Raw genomic sequence first — 21,227 nt, 5'->3', positions numbered from 1 at the left:
TAGAGTAAAATTTACACTTGGAAGAGAGTAAAATAAAGATTTGAAAAAAAAAAAGCACAAGGTAATTTAGGAGGGGTGCGTTTCCAGGCAGTGGGTTGCGCGAAACAGCACCCCCTAGCTAACTCGGGCTAGGAAAGCACTATGTACACTGTAGAGAAAATTTGACTATTTAGAGTGGGACCAAATAGACTCAGTTTTAGAGTAAAATTTACACTTGGAAGAGAGTAAAATAAAGAATTGAAAAAAAAAAAAACACAAGACAATCTAGGAGGGGTGCGTTTCCACTTAGCTAACTCTGCGTAGCTAACTCGGGCTAGAAAAGCACTATATACACGAAACTTGCCCTGCCTAGCCATTTGACTGTAATCAGAGGCACTTTAAAAGGTAGCAGTTGTGTGTTAATTCCCATTTAAAATTAGTTTTTTTTTTAAATATATATACATTTTTTACATCCACACATACACAAAAGTACGTGACATGACAGTGCTTATTCAATGAGCCTTGTTTGCGACTCCCCCGAGTAGAGCGGCATTAAAGCCAGGAACTAAAAATCGGCAGGGAGGTATTGATCGAGGCGAGGCGAGGCTTCGAACTTATCGACATGCAGGTGGCCCCATTGAGCGCCGTCAAACACATTTACTGTGCCTCTTCGAGCTCGTATTTCTTCCTCAACGGCCATGGAATATGCCGGACGCTTGTTTTATGACCTTTTTTCTTCTTCTTAGTAAACAAGTAACAGAGTTCAGCTCATTTTCTCACATGTATGTTATTCATTTGGATTTTTGTTTGTTTATGGTTTTGTTCCCTAACCGCCAGGCCTCCCAGGATGCCAAGCTGGAAACTTTTCCACAGTCTTGTTTACAGGCAAAATGTAACATGGCTGAGTGGGAAGATGCCAGGACGGCGAACTGTGAACACGGCGCAAAGTCGCAGCTCAAAAAGGTGTCAAAAGTCGGACTTCTTTCTGCTGACACTTACATGTAATAATTTTTATTTATTTATTTATAATAATATAATAATACAATCTTTTTTTTATCAAATGAATCTTATTTGATCATTTGTTTATTTATTGTTATAGTGATTACAACTTTTGTGTATTAATTAATTAATTAATTAATTATCTAATTTCATTCATTCATTACCCGTATCACTTATCCTCAATAGTTGGATGATAAATATATATATATTATGATTATTAAAATCATTGTATTATATTATATTATATTATATTAACTCATTCACTACCATTGACGACTATAGACGTCAAAAATTCATTTGAACTATTTCTATTAGTTTAACACTTTTTCCATTTTTGTTAATAAAAATATGAAAAAAATTACATTTAGAACAGATATAAAATTATTGATTAATCGTGAGTTAATTATTGAAGTCATGTGATTAATTACAGTTAAAAATAATAATCGCCTGGCGCCATTTAAAAAAAAAGGAAAAGATTATTAAAAATTAGGGGCGTCAGGTGATTAAAATTTTAAATGGAATTAATCGCATGACTTCACTAGTTAACTCACAATTAATCACAAATTTTATATCTGTTCTAAATGTTCAATAAAAAAAATCTAGGTTTTCACACTCTTGTTAACAAAAGTGGAAAAAAATGTTATACTAGTAGAAATAGTTCAAATGAATTTTTGACGTCTATAGCCGTCAATGGCAGTGAATGAATGAATACAGAATTTTTGGGGGGGATGTGGAAATTTGGCAAATTATAAAACATTCCCAATGTGAATTGAATGTTTTGAATTTCAAATAAGAACGATGTGAATCAGTTTTGATGAAAGTCCCTTAAGAAATGAATGAGTCACACGCACAAACACACATACAAAAAAAAAAAAAAAAAAAAAAAAAAAGGGAGAACAATGATGATGACATGTCAAATGATCAATACTGAGATCTCCCAGAAAGCAAAAAAAGAAAAAAAGAAAAAAAGAAAAATAATTGAATGAGTCATTTTTGGTTAAAAATGTAGAATTTCGGAAAAACTTGCAATTTTTGCAATGGGAAAAATAATACCCCCCATGATGAGCATTTTTGGCTAAAAATGTAGAATTTTGGAAAAACTTGCAATTTTGGGAATGAGAAAAATAATACCCCCCATGATGAGCATTTTTATTATATGTTGAAATTGGAATGATGTGAACCAGATGAACTATGTGGAAGGAGGTCCATGCCCAAAAAGATTAGAGAAAAAAAATATGAATAACATATCAGCCTTCACCCAATAACATCATTCTTAACTCTTTGACTGCCAAAAACGTTAAATAACGTTTAGTAAAATCCTATGGAGGAGTGCCAAAGACGTTAAAAGACGTTTTTTTTTAAAACAGAGGTGAAACTAACCATTTTCTATTGTTGATTACTGAAAAACGGAATAAGGTAGAAACAAACTTTTTTTTCTGATGAAAGATGAGAGTCCAATCTTTCATTTGGTAGTATGTGCGTTTCCATAGTCCAAACACATATTTTTCTGTGGACCTTGAAAGATCAGTCAAAAATGCTTAAATCGGCTGGCACCCACGGCATCCCTTTTCTGAAAACGTCTGGCAGTCAAAGAGTTAACTAATAGCATATTGTCATTTTGACTGAATCAGTAAAAAAGAGTCAAACACTCTCAGCTATTCATGTGGCGGCGAGGTTATAACGCCGCCAAATTGCCTTCCCCGCACTCCGACACCCATGTGGACTCTGACGAATTATAATGACCTCATTAGCATTCATGGAAAAAGTCTCTATATTAACAGAGATGTAAACATGCGCTTTAAAATATATTTTCTTAAATTAAATCTCATTTTAATTGCTGGACTGTATGAATAAACGTGCTCATTAAGAAGGTTTCAAAGATGACTACAAGCCTACTCATTAATGGAGCTTCATGCCGTCTTGGGAAAAGACATTACAAGTATTACATAATATTCCGCAGGCCAGTCGGTCTCGCTGCTGCTTATTGCTACTCTCTTAACTCATTCACTGCCGTTGACGGCCGTCGACGTCCAAAATTCATTTGAACTATTTCTATTAGTTTCACATTTTTTTCCCCCCACTTTTCCACAAGAATATGAAAACCTGGGGAAAAAAAGTTGTATATTTAGAACAGATATAAAATTTGTGATTAATCGTGAGTTAACTAGTGAAGTCAGGCAAATAAATTATGAAAAAAATAATAAAAAATCGCCTGACGCCCCTTATTTTTAAACAATCTTTTCTTCCTTAAAAAAGTACTTTTATTTTTTGTTTTTAAATAATCTTTTCTTTAAAAAAAAGAAAAGATTCTTAAAAATTAGGGGCGTCAGGCAACTAAATGTTTTAATCATAATTAATCGCATGACTTCACTAGTTAACTCACGTTTAATCACAAATTTTATATCTGTTCTAAATGTACAATAAAAAAATTCTAGGTTTTCATACTCTTGTTAAGAAAAATGGGAAAACATTTTTAACTAATAGAAATACTTCAAATGAATTTTTGACGTCTATAGCCGTCAATGGCAGTGAATGAGTTAAAAACTGACATTACAATATATAATATAATCTTACATATATGGATTATTGTTGTTCCCTGGGATAACTGCAAAAATCCTCCAACTAACTAAATTGCTCCTGAAATGAAGTCACTGATGAGCAAAATCGCTCCTCAAAGGAAAAAAAGTGATTTCAAGCCGTGCAACTTTTTTGCGTACAATGGCCTCGTAAATTGCCAAGAGTCACCGGAGACTCGATCAATACTGCGCTCGAATAAGGTGTGTTTAAGAGCACAGATCAATAATCAATCGCCCGAGCGCCTCGTCATTTGCTCTTTGATTGATTGAAATCAATTATAGATGAGCATGAGCCGGGGACAATGACTTTGACGCGGTACAGTACGTACGGTGTCGATATTTCAGAGCAAGTCTAATTATAAACCACAATGGCCGTCGGTCAGACTTTCATTTGTGTCATGCTGACAACAAACAGGACTTGAAATGAACACGCTTCTTTTCTATTCAGTGTTACATGCGCTCTATACGCCTTTATGTACTTTGTGTACACAGACAAAGGCAACAAAAGTTCAAAGTTTAAAGATTGAGGTTGTGTCATTTTATGAAGTCAACTTGGAAAAGGCCGACGAATCACTTGAGCTACTTTGAATGTCCTCTGAATTACTTGCAAGCAATGAATTACAAAAGGAATGAATGCATGGATGACGGATGAATAATGCATTCATAGATGGATAAAGTCAAGTATAATGGATGCATGTTGAATGAATGAATGAATGAAAAATGCTGGTTGAATGCAGGAGAATGAATGAATGAAGAATGAATGAATGCACAAAATGGATGAATGGGTAGATGACTGCATGGACTACTTAGGTAATGAAAGTATAGATTACTAAATGAATGAATGAATAGAGTGATGAGTGAATAGATGCATGAATGAATGAATTAATGAACAAATGAACGCATGAATGAACAAACTGGATGAATGGGTAGATGACTGCATGGACTACTTAGGTAATGAAAGTATAGATAACTATATGAATGGATGAATGATAGAGTGAAGTGTGAATGGATGAATGGATGGATGGATGAATGAATGCACAAAATGGATGAATGGGTAGATGACTGCATGGCCTACTTAGGTAATGAAAGTATAGACAACTAAATTAATGAATGAATAGAGTGATGAGTGAATAGATGCATGAATGAATGAATTAATGAATAAATGAACGAATGAATGAACAAACTGGATGAATGGGTAGATGATTGCATGGACTACTTAGGTAATGAAAGTATAGATAACTATATGAATGGATGAATGATAGAGTGAAGTGTGAATGGATGAATGGATGGATGGATGAATGAATGAATGCACAAAATGGATGAATGGGTAGATGACTGCATGGACTACTTAGGTAATGAAAGTATAGATAACTATATGAATGGATAGAGTGAAGTGTGAATGGATGAATGGATGGATGGATGAATGAATGAATGCACAAAATGGATGAATGGGTAGATGACTGCATGGACTACTTAGGTAATGAAAGCATAGATAACTAAATGAATGGATGAATGAATAGAGTGTTGTGTGAATGAATAAATGAATGAATTAATGCACAAAATGGATGAATGGGTAGATGACTGGATGACTATTTAGGTAATGAAAGTATAGATAATTAAATGAATGCATGAATGAATAGAGTAATGTGTGAATTGATAAAGGAATGAATGGATGAATGAATGATTGAATGCACAAATTAATGGCTGAACGAATGATTGATATGTTGCATGCATGAATAAATTAATAAATAACAACTGGATGAATGAATGAATGAATGGGTGAATGATGGATGATAGGTTGAATGAATGAATAAATAAATACAATAACAAATGGATGATCAATGAACAGATGGGTGAATGAATGAATGAATGGACAATGGGTGGATAGAAATTAATGACAGATGTTGGCTGACAAATGATTTTTAAAAGTGGCCTAATAGGTGAAAATATTGAACTGAAGTATCAACTTAAATAAAATTAAATTAAATGGTGTTTTTTTTTTAAAATAATTTACTCATATTTGTATCTATATTGCTGGTAATTGCAAGGCAATGCCAAACTGATTCTCATTGTTTCTGTAAAACTGACAATAAAAGTTTTATTCTATTCATGATGAAATAAGCTCAAAACAATAACAGTAGCAAAAAATAAAAATGACACAAAACACACTTACATTATAAAAGTAAATCCAAAAATATATCGTGTAGCCTAAAATAGAAATGTTGCCAGTAGCTGATAATGTAACGATCTAACCTGCATCTCGCATCCTGCGTGCTGATGATGGCGAGTGGGTGGGGGTCTGTGACGTGCAGTCGGCGCTCGCCGCATTTTCACGCGGCTTTTAGTGGAGATGGAGCGTTGACTCTGCTTTGCGTCTTCTTTCGTCCTCGTCCTCGTCCTCGTCATCTTCATCTTGACCTGCGCGCGGACTTGGACAGCAAACGGACTCAACGTTAACTTCTCACCGCACATCCAGGTAAGACTGCAAAAAAGTCATCCCCACCTTCTCTTGCATTTGATATTTTTAGTGTTGTTTAAAAAAACAATCAGTCCCTTATAAGCACTTTTCAAACCGAACATCCTAGGAAGCTTTTAAAGACAGCGTGAAAGGGTCTACAATGGTGAAAGCGGGATGTGAAACACTGTTATGCAAGTTCCTTTTGGATGAAACCAAATTTAATAAAATTTGTTATTTTAAAATTTAAAAAAAGGTGCAAATGTATACATTTGAACAACTCAAAATTAGTACTATTAATAATATTTGGTTCATGGCTCCAGGAATAAATTCTCACTTATGAGTATGTGAAAGGTCCCATTTCCGATTTAGCCCAAAAGCCTTCATTTAAGGGTCAACAAATTAAATAGGCTACCTTTTGGGACCTTTCACACTATGTCCAGGGAAAAAGCAGACAGTGTAAAAGGGGCTACAACAATGAAAAATAAAATGTATGACTGAGTCTTGCTATGGGTTTGAGAGGCCCGTAGGGCTGTGCGATTCATTGAAATTCAATTACAATTTCAATTATTACACTCCACAATTACAAAATCAACATCATTTAAAAAAGAAAAAGAAAAAAAAGATTATTAATAGTACAAATTTTTTGTTGTTTAAATTTATATATTTGCACTTTTTTTTAAAATTTAAAATACCTAATTAAATCAATTGAGTGAGAATTCTCACTTTATTCTCAGAATTCTGAGTTTAATCTCAGCAGAATCCTGACTTTAAAGAAATAATTCTGACTTTATTGTTAAAGTCAGAATTCTGCTGAGAATAAAGTCAGAATTCTTTATTCTCAGAATCCTCACTTTAATCTCAGCAGAATTCTGACTTTAAAGAATTCAGACTTTATTCTTCAGAAATCTGACTTTAAAGTGAGCATTCTCACTTTATTCTCAGAATTCTGAGTTTAATCTCAGCAGAATTTGTTTAATCTCAGCAGAATCCTGACTTTAAAGAAATAATTCTGACTTTATTCTTAAAGTCCTCTTCCATACAGACTGACGTTAAATGTTGTGAAAATTTAAGATGTGTTTTCTCCGCAGGCCGGCCAATGGGGCTGTCGCACCATGGACGTTGCCAACGTAAGCGAAGCACGGCCGCCGTGGGCAACTCATCCCTCTGCTAACTGCTGCTGTGTCGGCGGCGAGGAAGCCTACCCAGACCTGGAGGACAGCACCCGACTGCCAGGGGTGCGCGTGGCGCTCATCCTGGCGTACGGCACCATCATCGCCCTCGGCGTGCTGGGCAACACCCTGGTGATCCACGTGGTGTTCCGCTTCCGTCGCCTGCGTACCGTCACCAACTTCTTCATCGCCAATCTGGCTCTGGCCGACCTTCTGGTGGCGTCCCTGTGCTTGCCTTTCACGCTGGCGTACACCCTGCACGGCGAGTGGGCGTTCGGACGGACCTTGTGCTTTGCCCTGCCTTGCGCTCAGGGCGCCGCCGTGCACGTGTCTACAATCACACTCAACGTCATCGCGGTGGACCGCCTCCGCAGCGTGGTGCGGCGCCCGGATGGCTCGCCGCGCATGTCCCGGCGGCTCTGCGCCGCCGTGGTGGGAATCACCTGGGGGGTCAGCGCGCTACTTGCCAGCCCGCTGGCCATCTTCCGAGAGTACGCCACCTTCCAGCTAGCGCCCGGCAAGTCCATCCAGGTGTGTGCCGAGAAATGGCCCGAAGAGGGCGGCAGCGCCCCCTACAGCCTGGCCATGATACTGCTGCAGTACGGCCTGCCGTTGGCTGTCAACACAGGGGCCTACGCGTGCATCTGGTGCAAGGTGAGACGTTTGCAAGTTTTAAACGGTGAATCACCCGATTATTTGTGGTTTAGCATTCGCCTAGTCACACATTTTTGGTTGAACCAATCCTACTTTTTTTTTTGCTAAAAAGCTCACCAATCACCTGCTTTTGCTCTCAGGCCAAAGCCATGCGAAATGTAATCATATTGCTTCAGCACCATCTAGTGGCAAATTGGTGCCAATGGACCATGTTGAGTTAGCGCTACAAGTACTGCTATATTCACAAATATTAAAATATAGTCACACACAAAAAATACACATAGGTCAAAATTTAGTCCTGAAAAGCACATTTACTGTTCTTAATCAGAGGTGGCAAATCTAGGTCCAGAAAGTAAAAACCCTGCCACAGTTTGGCTTTAGCTCCAGGTGCTAGCTAGCTAGCTGCCTAGCTAGCTCCCATGGTGCTCGTTTACCTGCTAGGGAATTGGCTAGCTAACTAGCTAGCATCAGGGGCTAAAGCCAAACTGTGGCTGGGATTTTACATTCTGGACTTGGATTTGCCATCTTTGCTCTTCTGTTAAACACAACTTAAATAAACTGTTGCATAGGTACTAGCTTCATGTTGTAATTTTAATTGTATTTAATTGAGTGATTTTTTAAAACTGTCATTTATTATATTACATATACATTTTTAAATATTATTTAATAATTCAGTGATTTTTATAATTTTTGTTGTATTTAGTCAGTGACTTTTACCATTTTAATAGTATTTAATTCAGTGATTCTAAATTGTTTAGTTGTATTTATTCAGTGTTTTTAATTTTTTTTATTGGATTACATTTTTTAAATTTGTAAAACGTATTGATTTTAATTATTGATATATTTATGTTTATTATGTGTGTGTGTTTGGTGGTGGGGTTTACTGTAGTTTATTATTTATTTTATTTTAAGTTAATTCATTGATAGAGCTGGTTTTGACTTGTGAGCAAAACAATTTGACATGGTCTTTTTCAAATTCTAGAATTCCACCAATGACAATACCTTTTTTTGTTTTGTTTTTTGTTCTACTTGGAGCCAGATGAACGCCAGCAGGCTGTCGCGCGCCCACCGCCGCCGCCGCAAGACCACCAAGATGCTGGTGACGGTGGTGGCCGTCTTCGCCGTCAGCTGGCTGCCGCTGCACGCCTTCCAGCTGGCCGTGGACATCGACAGCCGCGTGGTCTACATGGACGACTTCAAACTGCTCTTCAGCGCCTTCCACGTGGTGGCCATGTGCTCCACCTTCGTCAACCCCATCCTCTATGGCTGGATGAACAGCAACTACAGGAGCGCCTTCCTGGAAGTCTGCGGCTACTACCGGCCCTTTAACGGCCACAAAAAGACAATCAAAATGGCCTCTGGCCCTGCTTACAAGTGTAGTAAGTTTTAAGTCTGACTTTCTCGGATCCCTGGTACCAGAAGAGTTTATGTACTGTACTGTTTTATTGTATGCCTTAGAGTGACCATATTTTCAAATCCCCCCCCCCCCCCCCCAAAAAGGAATCTACATGAAGTTGCCAACAAGGGGTTAAAGCACTGCAAAATAATGCTAATTAACATTAGCATATAGCTAGCCTGGGCCTTTATTTAGGCAGTTGAACTTGTTTGGCTGTTTTTAATAGAAAAAGTGTCATTCTATTTGTTTAGTTTGACTGTTCCTTTAACTCAAAGTGACATCAAACTGCTGGAAGCATCTTTTTTTGGGAAGAAGAATAATTGTTCACCAAATTGCTGCTTATTGGAAAGTGTGTTGGACCGTCCTGTTGGTCTGGAGGCGCTACTGGCCCTTTAAGAGCAACCAAAATGCAAACGAAATGGCGTCTAGTGGCGTTTACATGTCTACCAAAGTCCAAATTGCACTTACCATGGTCCCTGGTAATCTTGCATGACCTTCATTTTATCAGCCATCTTGGTTTTGAATGACATCTAGAGGAAGGCCTTTCTGTTGTCTGCAAACGCTACCGGCCCTTTAAGAGTGACAAAAACCCAAATAAAAAAGGTTCCTAACAAATATTCAAGTCCATCAAAGTTTACGTTGGCCTTATATACGATTTCATGTACAGTATTCTACAAGAATCTTTTAATTGCTTAAAAAGCCTACTGATTTTGGTATTTCCACCTATTGTAGGTGTTATTGGTCCTTGAACAGTAAATATGATTATATGATGATGACTATCATGTTTGGGAGCTTTACAGTTTAGTTGACTAGGAAAAAAAAATATGTTAACCTATTGCTGCTCCTTCTGAGGTGCCTGCCTTGGCCACCAGGAGGCAGTATACAGACACAAAGAAGAACAGACTTCTACAATAGGTCTGCGACTGCAATTAAAACACATAATAATTAAAAAAAACATTATACACATAATTTTAATATATTAATTTAAGATGTACAACATAAATCCATTCAAGTGATTATATATATGTATGTGAATAAACGAAAAAAAAAAAAAGATTATTGAGGGAAGGTTGAGGCGTCTTTATTGGCTTGATGATGAGTCACAAACAGGAAATGGGGAAATTGATTAACAGGAAGTGATGTGATTTAGGCGGACGGGCGGGAAGGCGGTGACCGGATGGTGTCCCTCGGCGGTGATGGGGTGTGGGGGGGGGGGGGGGGAGAGATTAAGTCCCATCTTGGGCGAGATGCTGAACTACAGGTCGTGACTCTCGGGTGGGGGTCTGCTCCTGGCCCGGGCGTGGGTTTCACAGTACAGCTGGCCCTCCACAAAGAAATAACCTTTCTGCTTCAGGTTGATGTCACAGTCGGCGCACACGAAGCAAGTCGGGTGGCGGAACTTGTCGCGAGCCTTCACTACTGTACCGCTGGACCAGTACAAAAAAAACAACAATTTTACAATTTTAAAAAGCAGTATTTTCATTTCATGTTTTTTTATGTTCCTTAGCTATTGGATCTACAACATGATATAGCCATTTATGTACCATGTTTTTATTTGTCTTGGTGTTGATGGTTTATGATCCTCTCCATTTTATTTGCATTTTAAGCCTTTCAAGGATTTTCACTTTTCACGGCAGGGCTTAAATCCTATCACTGTTATATAGTATTGTAATTTGATACAGTATGGTCATGTGCACTCACACAATGCCGTTTCCACACTTGTCGCAGATGGGAAGCTTCTGCAGGTTACCGGTGGGTGCGCTGGGTTTGGTGGTGGGCGCTTTAACAGTTCTGGTCACCATCGGCTTGCTGCCTGCAACAATAAAACATTTCATCATATTTCACAATCCTTTCCGGCGGTCACATTTAATCATGCAGTATTTGCTTACAGACAAAATACAAGAGCGCCTAAGACTAGACAAAGTGTTAATTTCTGCAGAAATTGCGTGAGGATGCTAAATGCTATTAGCTGAATGCTAACATTTGAATGCATGCGCTTATGAAGTAAATCGAAAGATACATTTTGTGAAAATTACACATTTTTACTTGTAGTTAAATGACAAATTAATAAAAAGAAAACTTGAACTGCAATCTGTCTGAAGTGGGATATAATCATTTCAAAGAAATTAGCAGTCAGTTAGCATCGAAGCATCGAATGTATTAAAAAGTGGTTCCCAGGTTCTCCGCCATGTATATATTGGCAATGTACAGTCAGAGGTGGGATTCAAACCTGCAACCTCCTGGTTATTGGACAATGCTCTTTACCAACTACGCCACTGAGCAGTATCAGACTGGCAATGCTGATCAGCTGTTAGTATGGAAGTGGGCGTGGCAAGTGGTACTTAGAAAAAGTTCAGTCCCATCGAAAATGAACGGGGAAAAGTTGATATTTAACGTTAAATTGTGCGAATACTGTAAGTCATGTGGAATCAGACGATATAGTTTCAAGATGGCGTGAATTTTTGAGAATTTTTAGCAAGTTGAAATTTGAACGGCGTATTATGTAGCAAAAAAAGTGTGGAGAATAAAAATTCCCAATAAAATATGTGGGAATGATACAATAATCACAATATGAGAATATAAAATATCAACAGGCGTATGAACATTTAGTAAATAGCTGACATGTCTTATAAAGTACAGTAAATCCCACATACAGTATTTTCTGATTGCAGCCATAATATTGAACAAAAGTCCAAAAATGGGAGTTAGTCCGGCGTTTGATTGGAACTGACCGTCGCTCTCGACGTAATCCTGGAGCGCCTTAAAGGATCCCGACTGTCGAGGTTGTCCCGGTTCCTCGTGGTCCTTCTGCAACATGCGATAGACGTCCGAATCCTCGATGTTAGCCAACGTCCTCGGGCTGCGTGGACAAGCGCCACATGTTGCCATGTCACGTGTTTTGTTTTGTTTTTTTAGCCCAGATTTAAATCTTGATGACATGAAGCCATCAAACAATGCGTCATTGAACCCGCCCTGAAAAGTCCACCTGATGCATCTCTTGGCATACTAAGAGCGACGGTCTAAGCAGGAAATGGCCTGGAACAGCCAGTTTATTGCTTCTTTATGATGTTATGTAACACAAAAGCTTGTATCGAGGTTTATTTATATCGTCATAGCGACACGTCGCACGTCAGACGGCCCAACGAAAGCACCACCTCCAAAAATCACCCGCGACGATGTTACACATTAGAACATTTTCAAAATTAACACTGCGGGAAAATATTTTTAAAACAAAATGAACATAAATAAATATTTTTTCATTTACCTTATTTTTAAATATTTTTTATTTATTTATTTGTATTTGCAAATTTTAGACAAATAAAGGTTCAAGTTAAACAGTTCAAAACAAAAAACTAAAATCTGCGGCTTTGACAAATTAGCGGTTATTTTTTTCAGAGGTTTTTGTCGGTTAAAAAAAGGTAAATATTTTTCTGATTTGGAGAAAATATGTTTTAAAATGTCCCCTTTTTTGGGGGAATATTTTTTAAAAATCATAAATGTACAAAAAATGGAACTGTTATTTTTATTCATTCAAAATTTAAAAATAATTTCTTAAAAACATTTTGTATGTCAAAAAACTAATATTAGAGAGGGTTGCAGGAAGTAATAAAAACATTTGACATTTTTAACAATTTTGAATAAAAAAAACAAACATTTTAAACAAAATATGAATATCCATCCATCCATTTTCTTAACCGCTTAATCCTCACAAGGGCCACAGGGGTGCTGGAGCCTATCCCAGCTGGCTTCGGGCAGTAGGCGGGGCACACCCTGAACTGGTTGCCAGCCACTAGCTGAATATGAATATTGAATAATTATTTACTATGAATAATGTAAAAATGTCAAGTGGACACATAAAAGTTAATGATGCTTTGCCTTGAACAGGTTATGATTATAATTATGACTTTTTTTTGTGTTGTTTTTTTTGTGCGGAAGAAAGGTCAAGTGCGCTGACCTCTCGTGCTTGGGCTGCACGATTCCTTTCATCTGCCCCTCCATGGCGTCCTGAATGTTTCCGGAGGAGTAGAGCCCGATGGGCGTGTTGTAGGTGGTGCTGACCACCTGCCGCGAGTCGTCGATGTTGGCCGCCGCCACAAACGGTTGAGCTCGCCGGTTGTGCGCCGCGCCGATGGCCTTGTACTGCTGCGTCCAAGGACAAAAGGTCAAAAGGTCAAAGTCATCCAATCAACTAACACTATTGGAACGGCAAGGTCCAGCTTTTATTTCCTGGTGTTTGTAGTTGCACAGGTGTTTCCTTTTTGATGGATTGCTAGAATATTAGATAGCGCTAGTTTCTGGCTTTGGCTTTCACTTGTGAAAAGTACAAATATTTTTAGAGCCGAGTGGAAATAATGATTTGTCAGCTTTTCCTACTAACCTGCGGCTCGGCTTCCAGGTTGACCTTAAAGGGGCTCCCATCCTCTGTCACCCGTGGTGACCACAGCTTAGCTTCGATTCTACCAACACCACAAACATGGTTAGGCCATTAAAAAACAAAACAAATCAAAACTGATTTTTTATTTCGATTTTTGTGTGTGTTAATTTTCAATACTTGACAGGTTCTAATTTTAAGTAATCTTAGCATAAAAAAAAGTACATTTTTTCTTCTTAAAACATCATAGATATATTGTACATTTAGACCAGAGATAAAATTTGTGATTAATCATGAGTTAACTATTGAAGTCATGTGATTAATTACAATAAAAAATTGTAATCGCCTAACGCCCTCATTTTTAATAATATTTTCTTTTTTTAAATAATCTTTTTTCGAAAAAAGAAAGGATTATTTAAAATGAGGGCGTCAGGCAATTAAAATGATTTTTTTAAAAATAATCCTTTCTGTAAAAAAAAAAAAAGATTATTTAAAAAAATAAGATTATTAAGATTATTTTTTATTTTATTGTAAGTAATCACATGACTTCAATAGTTAACTCACGATTAATCACAAATTTGATATGAAATACAATAAAAGCTTTTTTCTAGGTTTTAATAAAAGTCGGGAAAAAAATTAACTATTAGAAATAGTTCAAATGAATTTTTGACATCTAAAGCCGTCAATGGCAGTGAATGAGTTAAAATCAATTTTAGAAAACAATAATTTTTTAATGTGAAATTGTGCTACAGAATCTGTTTTAAAATATTTACATTTTTATTTCTCTAAATTATTTTTGGGGGAGGTAAAAGAAATGTTTTTTTTTTTAAGGAGTTTTCAAAGATTTGTATTATTTCCATACAGCTTAACACAGATTCTACTCAAACATATTTTCCCATTTTAAAAAATACCTTGGGAACTATATTCTAAAATGTTCAAAAAGAAACATTTTAAAAAAATCAATTATTGATAAATACATTTTCTCAATGTTGCATCTCCAACTGTAAAAACAGGGACTTATTGCAAACCAAATTTTGAAAAGGTTTTTAAAGGTTTACTAAATTAAAAAGCTAAAACGAGAGACCATTCACCTTTCCACCGAGAGCGTGAGCTGATGGGTCGCCTCTTTGATTTTGTTCTGCGCGTCGCAGTGCAGCATGTCGGCGGCGGACGCGCCCTCGATGGCCACGATCAGGTCGCCGGCGCAAAGGTTGGCCACGGCCGCCTTGCTGCCGGGTGTGATCTACCAGAACAAAAGGTCCCGTTACGCACCTCCTTTAAATCATGCACGGCCAGTCATTTGTAAAGCCACTTCCCCATTTTGAAAGATAAAGATCAATTTTTTAAATAATCCTAGAAAAGATTATTTAAAAAAATAAAAGATTATTAAGATTATTTTTTATTTTATTGTAAGTAATCACATGACTTCAATAGTTAACTCACAATTAATCACAAATTTGATATGAAATACAATAAAAGCTTTTTTCTAGGTTTTAATAAAAGTCGGAAAAAAAATTAACTAATAGAAATAGTTCAAATGAATTTTTAAATTTTCCAAAATCACAGAAGCCTTTTCTTGAACCTGAAAAATAAAAATAAAAAGTAGCTTTTTCCGTTCATTAGTAATCAGCAGTAGAACTAGGATTGGGTTTAGCAAAAACAAAGATTTCTGACTAAAAAGTGGAGAAAACAAGCTTTTGCAAGCATTTTCTGTTACCAAACCCCCCCTTTTTACAGTGACTTGGAATTTACTTGAACCGACGAACTATCATCTTAGCTTTTGATTTCAAAGCTAGTTGTGTGTGAATGTTGAAATGATGTTAGTGCTATTTTTCTTTCACCCATTATTTTTTTTGACATGCATCTACTTTCACATAACTCATCTTCAATTTCAACATATTCCAAAAATTCATACCTTGCAGGCTATATTTGTCTCATTCCAGAAATTCTCAGTTCTTCCAAAAAAACTAAAATTCCCCATTCATTCCCAATGGGACAGCCAAACAAAAAATTCAACATTTTCCTCACTAAACTTCCCACATAAATATTCCTTTTCCTTCCCATTGACACATTCAACAAAACAGATTACATTCACCACATTTATTTTGGTAACAATTTTCAACATGCCAATTTCACACCAAATAATTCCCCATTTCACATCATTCATTTAATACCATTTTCCGTATCATTCAACATGCATCCATATTTTTTTTCCTTTTAGCATTTTTCAGCATTCACACACATTTCTCCAGAAATTGCAAATGTGTAGTTTGACATCAATTTTCTATTTCTGTAATACTGTACAATGAGATGATATGGTTTTACAGTAAAAACTGTAACTACAATATGGCCTGGACAAAAATGAGTTTGCCACCTTTGTGACTTTAGAACACTCTTAACACATAAGACTTATTTATCCTCAGACTGTATCTGGTATCAGAGAAGACTAATGAGAGGTCAAGAAGATCATCCCAAAGGTTTCCAAAGAACATTCTGGCTTCCGATGCACAGGGGTGTGACCTTATTACATTACTACACACACACACACACACACACACACACACACACACACACACACACACACACACACGCACACACACACACACACACACACACACACACACACACATGCGCACGGGCACATACAATGATGTCATGTGACTATAAATAAGTTCTTGAAAGTGGATTCCAAAGAGGGGGTGATGATTTACGGCGCACATCAGATGTTTTCCCGCTCGGAATGTCCGAAAAAAGGTACAGGTTTTTTTTTTCTTTTCTTTTGCTTCTTCTGTTTATTGGATTCTCTTATCATGTACAAAGTTTTTGGCATAAATTAACACCATCTTTTCTATTCCTTTTAAATTTTATGAAATCTTGAAATCCAGGCAGAAAATGGATGTATGAGGAATTTGTACGAAATTTTGCATGAAATCGGAATTTTTCAATATTGAACTTAATTTTTGAACGCACAGTTATAAAAGCGACAAAATGCAGATATTACAGCATGTACTGTACAAGGCTTTGTTCTCGCTGTCATGTAGCCAAAATTAGCGCGCAGCTGGTGAACATGAGCTAGCATCTGGCAAACAAATAATCAGATGTTTCCTCAAGGGATCACTTGGGTCTCCAAAATAAACACCGCTGCATACTGAGGAGTATGTTAACAGCTATACATTTACACGTGCTGTAGATATTGGTATGTTTTTATATGTTTATGTGGCGATCACGTCTGTATTGCATTGTAAGTAAAAGAATGTAGAGATGAAACTGTAAATCGCGAGTCAAGACGTCCCTAAACCCTCACATTTTTCGTTTTATCTTTAAGAAAAAGTATTAGGTCACCACACTATCATAGTAACAATAACAGTGAGCGATACGTTTCTTCCAGTTGAATAGAAAATGTTCATAATAAAGAAATAACACAAAATATTCGACTATTTGAATAAAAAAAAATGTATACAGATTTTATTTAGGTTTTATAATTTAAAAAAAATATATGTAGAAGAATGTTGTTTTAGACCATTTTTTTAAACATTAATTCAGCAAACTCAGTTTTACGATATTAGAATTGTTTTTAGTAATTTTTTTATGAATATGTATATTTGATTTATTTCCATCATTATTATTGTTGTTACTATTATGATTTGAAGTATTATCATTAATTACTACTATCATAATGATAATGACTGTTTATGAAAACTTTTGAAAGTTTTGGCCAAATGATTACAGAACAAATATTCACATACTCATCATATACACACATATTGCTAAAAAAAAAAAAATCATCAGTTAAGTTTGGTAAAAAAAAAAAAATACATTTTAAATGAAAATTTGGTTTTGACCTGATGAAGACGTCATTTTTTTTCTTTCCCTTATAAAAACTTGAAATATTTTGGACCAAATGGTTGACCAGACAAAACAATTATAAGTTTTGCTCATACATGTGGTTTTTTTTTTTGTTTGTTTTTTTACTTGTGACTTGTGCTTACAACGGATAATAAAGCTCCTCGGTCAAGGAAGTCTATAAGGCAAATAATAATAATAATAATAATAACACAATATCTCAGCATTTCTCCAAAATCATAGCTTTCATAGAATGATAAAAAACAACAACTTGTCAGCATTCACGTAATCAAAGTGTGCGTGTATCTCTTTAAGAACAAAACACAGCCATCACTTGTGTTTACATTCTACTGGCGGCCCATAAAGACCAGGAGGTGATGTTCCTGTCCTAAAAAGGCAGTGGAGGCACACACACACGCACTCACACACACACACACACACACACACGCACACACACACACACACACACACACACACACACACACACACACACACACACACACACAGAGTGGCCTTGAAATGATGGCTCCAGTTGTTCCTGATGTCTTTTCCTAAAAATAGCGGGCGGGCGATGCAGATGGATTAGTAGATCGAATCGCGTCTAAATTGTTGTAATGTTCCTGCTCTTGTGTCACTCTTCACATGTCGTACACGCTTGCAAATGTGATTTCCAACTAATGTTACTCGTGTCGTGTCGTGTTAGGCCTCGGCAATTCCCCAAAATGATCTCGCCATCTTTTTTTTTTTTTTTTTTTGGGGAGCCTTCAAGGCCACCGTAGTTGTTGTACTTGTATTGTAAAGGGACGGATGTTTTAACCACTAGATTTCAGACTGATACCAGTACAAGTATTACTCTTAAGTACTCACTGATATGGATACCAAAGACTAATACTACTAGTACTTATGAGACAAAAATTTTAATTAACTCAAAGGCAGACGCAGACGATGATTCACCGATGTGTCAAACGGCCGCAGTATAGCGGCACCTACCTGCAAGGAGGATTTATTCAATGTCAGATTTTGTTTGCCTCAAGTATCGGGGGCCGGTATCGGCAGCCATCACAAAAACCCAATATATTAATCCAATACTTGGTGTCGATACTTGCCCATGCAATGTATTTTAAACATATCTGTCCATTCACGTACATCTCTGCCCATTGACATACGCACTTCCTGTTGTTTCAAAAAGCCTTTCCATTCACATACAATGTAAACAACAGTCTGTCCTTTCACATACGCTCATGATGTAAACTGCCGTTTGTCCAATCACATACAGACAACATACACATATCTGTCTGTCCAGTCACACACCAAAAGGTCCATTCTAGACTGGGATGATTGACATTGGAGTGTCCAGTAATATATTGGTCTCTCCCACATGTGCTTACAAATTCTTGTGTGTAATCCAGTGGCTATAAAAAGTCTACACACCCCGGTTCAAATGCCTGGATTTAGTGATTTGAAAAATGAGACAGATAAAACTTTTCCCTGCCGCTGACGTGTTCTATAACATGTAAAACTCATTTGAAAAAAAAAAAAAAAACTTTGAGGGGAAATGAAAAATACACAACTGGGTTTAAGTGATTGCACAATTGTACACACCCTCTTAACTCATTGCAACTAAAAGGGCATGTTTAACCCCAAATAAAGTTCAGCTGTTTTTATTATATCGTAATAAATCATAAAGATTGCATTTCTTTTCAATTGAGGTGCTTGCCTAAATTGATGGCAGATTTAAATTTTTTTTTAAACAAATGGCTTGGTCCTATGTTCTTGAATCACTCAAACCTTGCATTTGATCAGGGGTGTGTAGACTTTTCCTGTATGTGTGTGTGTGTGTATGTAACATAAGCTGCTATTTGTATCTAAGCCTAAAGCAAACACACTGGCACAGGTGCAAAGTCACACCCTTTTTGGAAGTCCTGGTACTCGCCCCCACCCCACCCCACCCCACCACACACACACACACACACACACACACACACACACACACTCACATACACTTCCATAGGAACATTTGTTGGCGATAGAACATTCTGGAAAAGAGAAAATGCAATCACAAACTCACCCTGGAGATGGTCAGTGGCTGGTTGAAGTCCTTGCCGCCCACCAGACGGAAGCCCCAGGGGGCCGGCCCGTTCAGGACCACCTTGAACGTCATGGCCCTTTTCAACGGCGACGTCCCGACACACTGAGGGGAGTCTGAGAACGTAGTGATATCAAAGAGCAAGGGAGGGCCCGGGGGGGGGTGGTCTCGGACATGGTCCCACCCCCAAACAGAAACGCCATTGGTCAGTTTTTGGCTGCGCTGTACGCGCACTTCTTGTTCCGAATACTTCACTGATGTGAGCCCCCCCAGGCCACACCAAAAATCATCCCCAGCCGGTTTTAAGTCTGGTGTACCTCCCCCCCCTCCTCCTCCTCTTCACTCCTCTCCTTTTTAGGTCTGCCCATTCCTGCTCAGAGGTCCCGCAGGAACATTGTGGACCAGCCAGGACGAACCCCCCACACACACTTTGATTCAACCCTTATAAAAAAAAAAAGCTGCATTAGGGAATATTTTCGTAATGCTCTTGGATGTGTAATTTGTATTTTGGTTCGTATGGGATCCAAAAGCGCTCAACTTTGCCACAAAACTCGGTGTAGTAGTGCTGCCAGAGTGACCCTACTTACAAGTTTTTCCAAGCCATGCTTCGCTAGCTTAATGCTAAAAACATAATCATGTATTCTTTATCCTCTGCAGTGAACGACTAATATTAGTGCGAAAGTGATGAAATGGGCTGTCTCAATGAAGTTGAATCATTGTCTGTCTTATACTGTTTTCAGGTGGGCAGACAAGAAGGACCATTTTACTGAGAGAGACACAAATTATTTTAAGACATATGCAATAGTGTGTGATTATTTTTTATACAACTTTTAATTCTAATGGTAGCACTGGTGTGCAGGCTGGTCAACCACGATTAAATTATTCTAAGAAATAAGAATGGCACAGATGTTACATGATTAGCATTAGCGCTAACACAAACGACACCGTTTGATATTAATAAGCTTGTACAATTCTTAACAGTACGGTTAACACTAGTTGTTACAATCAATGCCAATTATATTAGCGCTACTGCTAACTATTGGTTCGTTGTACAAAATAAAATAATCTAACAATGCTGTCCAGGCTGGTTCACTAAGAAATGAGTTGCGGTATTTGTTAACTTTGTCATATTTCCAGGAGGCTTTTATGACATCACACAGTGTCAAAACAACAATTCAAAATGCAAATTCAACACATTTGAGGTTTCATAAAGAACAGTAAAAAGAGTAAATTCATATATCTAAGCGTTTATTAATAATACAGCCCCGTAAAATGCAAAGTAGAAATACTTGACACTTGTGTGCGTGTGCATGTGTGATTTGTTTACATATAAGCCGTTTCACTACATTAGCAGTGTTTCCCACACCATTTAAATAATTGGGCGGCCCACCCAAGTAGATTTGAAGAAAATTTAATAAAAATATATATATTTAAAAAAACGGTTCGCGACCAGATATACGCATGTAACATTAGTTGCCGTCACTCAGTTGTGGATCATGAGGTTAGAGACGCAAGTAGCATACTTGGACTGGGAACACAGCCCCCCTCCCCCAACTAACCCCCCCGGAGTCCGCCCACCCAAGTTGATTTCAAATCTGTGGGAAACACTGATTAGTATTGATATATTTTTTGCATTTATCACGTTAGTTTTTTTTAAGGCGGTGTTCAGTCACAAAAATGGGTGTAAAAAACACA

General features: G+C 37.3%; 2 protein-coding genes across 2 annotated transcripts; one reads left to right on the top strand and one right to left on the bottom strand.

Moving 5' to 3' along the window:
• The first annotated feature begins 876 nt into the window (after positions 1-876).
• On the top strand, positions 877-9,272 carry LOC144054760 (neuropeptide Y receptor type 2-like). Its single transcript, XM_077570028.1, is given in 3 exon segments — positions 877-980; positions 7,055-7,835; positions 8,875-9,272. Coding segments are annotated over 3 exon segments (1,236 nt in total). The 3' UTR covers positions 9,226-9,272.
• A 1,024-nt stretch (positions 9,273-10,296) lies between these two features.
• LOC144054994 (PDZ and LIM domain protein 3-like) lies at positions 10,297-20,612 on the bottom strand. Its single transcript, XM_077570514.1, has 7 exons — positions 19,515-20,612; positions 14,695-14,846; positions 13,610-13,688; positions 13,187-13,374; positions 11,964-12,091; positions 10,933-11,044; positions 10,297-10,658 (listed from the first exon to the last, which is right to left on the bottom strand). The coding sequence occupies exons 1-7, from the start codon at positions 19,605-19,607 to the stop codon at positions 10,487-10,489; spliced, it is 924 nt and encodes a 307-aa protein (XP_077426640.1). The 5' UTR covers positions 19,608-20,612; the 3' UTR covers positions 10,297-10,486.
• Between the last annotated feature and the right edge of the window lie 615 nt (positions 20,613-21,227).

This window comes from Vanacampus margaritifer, chromosome 7 (assembly GCF_051991255.1).
Source record: "Vanacampus margaritifer isolate UIUO_Vmar chromosome 7, RoL_Vmar_1.0, whole genome shotgun sequence".
In the NCBI taxonomy this organism is placed as follows: domain Eukaryota; kingdom Metazoa; phylum Chordata; class Actinopteri; order Syngnathiformes; family Syngnathidae; genus Vanacampus; species Vanacampus margaritifer.
This window is presented reverse-complemented; position numbering and strand designations above follow the sequence as displayed.